This window comes from Sphaerodactylus townsendi, linkage group LG05 (assembly GCF_021028975.2).
Source record: "Sphaerodactylus townsendi isolate TG3544 linkage group LG05, MPM_Stown_v2.3, whole genome shotgun sequence".
Classification (NCBI taxonomy): domain Eukaryota; kingdom Metazoa; phylum Chordata; class Lepidosauria; order Squamata; family Sphaerodactylidae; genus Sphaerodactylus; species Sphaerodactylus townsendi.
In genome coordinates this window covers 100561689-100567539 of record NC_059429.1, presented here as the reverse complement: position 1 = coordinate 100567539, position 5851 = coordinate 100561689, and the positions used below count along the sequence as shown (strand labels likewise).

Genomic DNA, 5851 nt, shown 5'->3' with positions numbered 1-5851 from the left:
AAGCATTCGTAAAACGTTTCCAACCCCCCCCCCCCCGTCGTTATTGTGATGTTAGTCCACACTCACCCCCTTGAAAGAATTCCTGCCGCCACTAGGTGTTCCTCCTGCTCCTTTTTTTAAGCTATGGGTGGAAAGGCCCTCCCCAGACCCTGGGGATGGCAGGAGCCAGCCTGCAGGGAGGTGGGGGGGGTGTCAGCAGCAGGCAGCCCTGCCCCTGAGCCCTGCTCCTGAGCCCCGCCACCAGTCTCTGTGCAGGCCGGCTTTTGCCCTCCCCAAACCCTAGGGGCAGCAGGAGCCTGCCTGCAGGGAGGCTGGAGGGTGGGGCTCAGTGGCATGAAGCCCAGGAGCCAGCCTGCCACTGCAGTGCCCATCTAAGCTGCCCCCCTGCCAAGTCCCATCCCCAAATGCGGGGGGCAGGGAGTGCCCGGAGAAGGTGTTGTCCCCACGCACCATCCCCCCCTCCCCAATATGCCTCTGCCCCTTAGAAATCAACAAGATTTTCAGGGTAGGAGCTTTTGAAAATCAAAGCTTCCTTTGGTCGATTCCCCACTCACCATTTGATGAGGGCTCCTCACGACAAATATCCGGGGGTCCTGCAGCACTCCCCACTGCACCAGTAGCGACAACGCAGTCACCCTGATTCTGCCACTCCTCCCACCCCTCAGCGCACATCATTTAGGATTCTGGTCGGAAGTGAACCTTTTTGCAAACCAACAGACAAGCTGCAGTGGGGAGGATGAATGCGTGCTCAAAAGCACCCAATTCTTACGAGATTGATTTGCCTCTACTTTCACTTTTGAAGTGGGGAATCGGCCTTTGTCAGATGCAGGTTGGAATGGGATCCCTGAGTCCTTATATTACAGTCAGAAGATGAGAGGGGTGTTACAAAGAAGGAACTTAGAATGCACATTGTCACCCCCTGGATTAGAGCACAGCTTGGGGGCAGATAATTACCATCTGTAATGAGACAAAAATCCTGTGTTCCTATTCAGCCTTGGGGGATCCATTGTTCTGAAGTTATGAATGAAATAAAATTCAGCAGTGTCACACTGTGATCTCTCCTTGCTGCTTGTCTGTTAGAGGGTTTCCACTCTTGGGGCAGCAATGGAATGGCCTGGAAGATTAAAGTGTTCTTCCACTGGTTTTTTAGTGTTGTGAGTTTTAATTTCAGATTGAGATCCATTTATTTGTTTGCATAGGGACAGATCTGTTGGTCTGATTAGGGAGTGGAAGGGCATTGCTGACATTTGGTGGCATATATAACACTGGAAGCTGAACAAATGAATGAGTCTGAGATGGCATGACTGGTGTCTTCGGGTCTGGTGGCTGTGTTGTCATATTGTGAGAAAGAGAGAAAAATTTCTCTCTGTCAACATTGTCTACCGCATGCATAATTTTATAGACTTCAATCATAAGAGCATAAGATGGCATCTTGGTTTGTTGCAGGCCCTGGTCTTAGGGCACTGTTGTGGGTGAAAAGTCTGTTAAAGTTAGGGGGCAGTCTGTGACCAAGAAACAGCCTCAGAAACAATCTTGTGGTTTGGGAGGGTGGACAGTCCTTATCCAGACGCATTTTTCCCTTCAAGTCCCCTACAGCTTACCTCCTTCAGCATATATAGGGGCACAACATGGGTTTGCTGCTGGATATTCTGCAAACTCCCAGCGCTTGCTCATTGATTCTTCCTTTCCCCAACAAGAAAAAACCTCCCTACCGCAAACCTGGTTTTACCGTAAAAAGCTTTTGTTGCCCATTACTACTGTCTCAAGAGCTGGATTTGCACAGTTTCTCTTCTTCCCCTGTGACTGTGAGACTTGTGTCTCTGAAAGTACAGGTATATAAAAGCATATGAGAATGGGAGGTTTCAAGTAACAGCAGCTGTATAGCAAGAACTTTACGGAAGTATAAAGTACAACAGGTTTATTGGAGTAAAGTACAGCATGTTTATAGGGAAGTGTGTTGTTCTCAGCAGGCCATTGACAGACACCTGCTCTCAATTCCCCTCTCTGTCTCCCTCCCAGGAAAGAAAGCCTTTCTCTGTTCCTACCTTGGACAACCACAGACAGGATGAAAACACCGTCCTGCCGCTACACACTCCTGGTAAGTTCTAGGGTGTGTGTCGGGGGGCGGGGAGGGCGAATGAGGAAGTGAATGGTAGGTACTGAAAATGACAGCAAATTATCTCCTCCTTTCTATAATTTCCGTCTTGCTGAAACCATCTGGCATCCTGCTGGGAATTATTGACACTGTGTACCAGGGTTTGAATGGTATTTTCTTAATGGTGGCACTCAAGTGATAACCTTGAATCAAGTCAGTCTCAAAATGTGAGGAAAACAAGATCTGCACAGTCTAAAGCAGAAGCAGGGATAATATCTGGCCTTGTTCCAAACTAGAATCACAGTGAATTAATTAGGGTTACTGCGTAGATTCCTAGCTGTGTAGTGATTTGTGGCTTGGCACATAACAAGCTGCTGTATGTTAAACTGAGCTGACTGTTCACATTTCAGTCTATAGATGGTGAGACATGCCCACCCCCACCCTCAGTTACACAAGCAGGTGAAGGGAACCTTTGTTCCAAGGATGTGGGGGAAAGAACCAAGCTTTCAAACTTCAGCATTAGCCTCACCGCAGGTTTTATAGTGAGTGTCTGTATCATGGCAAGTAATTGATCTTACCACAGGGACTCCAGTTTTTGCTGATAGTACCTAATGCTGTAAGCCACAGGCAAGTTAATGCCACTAGTGGCCAATAAGCATAGTTAAGCAAAAGGGATGGATGTGTGTATTCTGTGCATGATTTGAAAGAACATTAGAAGTATTGATAAATTTTGCTAAAGCAACTGTATGGTCTCTATATTTCTCATTATTAGATTTGAATTTTACTTATCACCTTTCACCCTAAACATTTAGCACATGGAGCTGTATTCGTCATACATCTTTCATTAACAGTCCCATGAGGTCTGACTGGAAGACTTTTTGTTGTATTTTGTGTTTTTTTCCTCCTGGTTATTTTTTGGGACTACAGACATCACTCAACAAACCATATTAGTTGGGGAGCCCCATTCACAAGGCAGGTGCCTGACCGTGATGCTGCAGCCACACACCCCTCCATTGTGGCCAATGGACTTATGCCGCCCAAAAGAGTTGAGTAAGTCCAGTGGTCCAAATAGCCGCGTACCCTGGGTGGGAGTCAAGTACTGTCAGCTCTGCCTCTGGAAACGCCCCACACCACCTCCCATACCAGTGTCCATTTCAGACACTAGTGAAGCCCCACCGCAGCCAGAACTTCTGGCTTTTGTGGCAGCAGGGCTGAGGGGTGCCCAGCTGCCTGCATATCAGCCCTCCACCAGCGCATTTGCCCCTTTCACTGACCCCACAGGTAGGTTTCCCCCCCTCCCCCAAATTGAGCTGTTAGAATCCTTATGAACAAAATTATGTTTTGAGAATATAAGGTGAAGCACACTTGCATGGTTTGAAGTCATAAGGGAAATAGTTTTCCTAGCAAGGTGACTGGTTAATAACTTACATTTCAGGTGAACATACCTTGAGTAACAGTCAAAATGGTGAAGTTACATGTTGATACATTGAGTAAATGCTCCCGAAATTAAAAATTCCACCAAAACAAAGCAAGTTAAGATTAATGTCTATACGCCAGCTTCTAGGTGTCTCTCCAACAAGCTAGAGCTCCATATTTTCTCCCAGTGGGAAATATTTTGCAGGCCAAGCAAGAAAACAAAAACAATCCCTCCAAACCAGTGCTCATGTTTTTCTGCTTACCTTTAACTATACTTGATCTTTCACTAGCCCAGCCTACTGGATGAAACTTTCCCTCTGGAAACTAAAGAAGATGCTGAGCAAGAGAACCCACCCTGTGCAGCTACAGATGCTCCAGCCTTATGCACAGAAGACTTCCATGAACCGGTGCTGAATGAAAAGAGCAACATTGTGCACTCAGAAGAAATCCAGAAGGTGAGCACACTTTCCAATATACTGTATAGCAGGAATCCCAAATGTAGTGCTCATTGTCTTCATGGCACCTGGCAGCACTTTTCTGGTGTCTGCCAAGTGTTTTTAGGAAGTGGACAGGACCAGGTAGGACTTTTGCCCTGTAAGGCTTCTGATTGACCATTGGAGTTTGGCTGTGCTTAGGCAACATCTGCCACCACCGCAGAAGGATATGCACTGTGTCACGGAAGTTATGCTGTGGCAGTCATTTTGTGGCCGGCCCTGCCTCCTGTGGAAGACATTTTGTGGCAGCCATTTTGTTACTGTATCCACCATTCTGTATCAAAATTCCAAATATGTCTGCAGGTTCAAAAAGTTTTGAGACCCTTGGTTTATTGTCCTGTACAGAGTTGGGGATTGGCTTCAGTTTGAGGTTCAGCATTTGCTGAAAGGTTGCTGTTGCAGGACTTCCCTGGTAAATCCCTTGCCTTTATACATCACTTCCAAGGTTTTTTTCTCAGCCAATGAATGTTCAGTTGAGAATTTGGGGACCCCACTATTGCAAACACGACAATAGAAGCATCTTAGCCAATAGTTTTGCACCCGCTTTTTGACAGACAATACCAGGAGCTAGCCAAATTTAAGGGAAACCAATACCTGAAGTTAGTTGGGATGTGAGGAACAGGTTCTTGCAACGACTAGCTCTAAGGCAGTGATTCCCCACCTGTGGGCTGCAGTCTCAGGAAGGGAGGCACTGTGGAGTCATTACAATGGGTCAAGGTTTCTGCCTCTTCCTCCATGCTGCCCAGGCTCTGTGTCATCTATTGGCTGGCTTGCTGCAGCATGACCACATCTTCCCAACAGGGTCTGCCAGGGCGGGAGCGAGGGGGAACGGCGCCCGGGACACACGTGTACCCGGCCTCCCTGTCATGCCCCTGCATGTCCCAGAATGCTCCTGCCATGCCCTGGAATGCCCCATCATGCCCCCGCACCAGCACGTCCCCGGTGTGTCACATACCCCCACCCCCTTGGCGCTATGCCACTTGGGTCTGCCTGCTCTGTGTCCCCCATCCAGGCAGGTAGTGTCAGGCCATCCTCAGCTAGATGTTCCAAGTGTGCATCAGCCTAGTCAGGCTGTCTGCTTACTCAAGAAGAGAACCACTTCTCATGAGGCTTGGATGGAGCATAATGGCTCCAATCACCCACCTCCTCCCATCTCTAATGACAGCAAGAAATGTCGTATAATATATATAAGAAACCGCTATTTTACCAGTGGCTAGCTTGAAGGCCAGCCAGTTGGATTTCCTGGTCCCCACCCCCCAACATTTCTGCCAGCCCAGGAACACTCAAAACTACATCAGGAATCCCTCAGCAACCAGAATACTCACCACCACCTTCTCGACCCCTCCCACAGGTAACTCAAAAAGTGCAGAGGAGGAGGGGTCTTGGATCCAAAGTGAGCTCTGACTAATGAAACTTTATGCTGAAATAAATTTTGTTACTCATTAAGGTGACACTGGACTTCTCATTTATTTTGCCACCTAGTTTAATAATCAGCTGAGGAAAAAATATGTGCCAAGAGATCGCTAGCCCATTCTGAAGATGGTGTCCCCCTTCCTTCAGCCCGAGTGCCTTTGCTAAGGCCACCGTGCACCCCTTGACCATGCCTTGATCTGTCACCATTGAGCATTCTCTCCACAAGAATCATTTTATAATGGGCTATAATTGTTATTTGTGTCATATTTTTATACCAGTGTACTCCTTTGGGAGCTAACTTACAACTGAAAGCTGGGGTAAAATCAAAACCAATAAGCATTCCCCAATTGTTCCATGTAGGAATGTAAGTTCATTGTGTGTTCAAGTGAATTCCCGTGACTAAAGACTTAACTGCTAACTGTGTTAGCAAAGG

General features: G+C 47.3%; 1 protein-coding gene across 1 annotated transcript in view; it reads left to right on the top strand.

Annotated features, from left to right (window-relative positions):
• Positions 1 to 1979: 1979 nt before the first annotated feature.
• TLDC2 (TBC/LysM-associated domain containing 2) overlaps positions 1980 to 5851 on the top strand; it is a 21603-nt gene continuing 17731 nt past the window's right edge. Inside the window, exons 1-2 of the mRNA XM_048497888.1 lie at positions 1980 to 2098; positions 3802 to 3966. Of these exons, the coding sequence (XP_048353845.1) occupies positions 2066 to 2098; positions 3802 to 3966 (198 nt within the window). The 5' untranslated portion in view covers positions 1980 to 2065. The remainder of the gene's footprint in view (positions 2099 to 3801; positions 3967 to 5851) is intronic.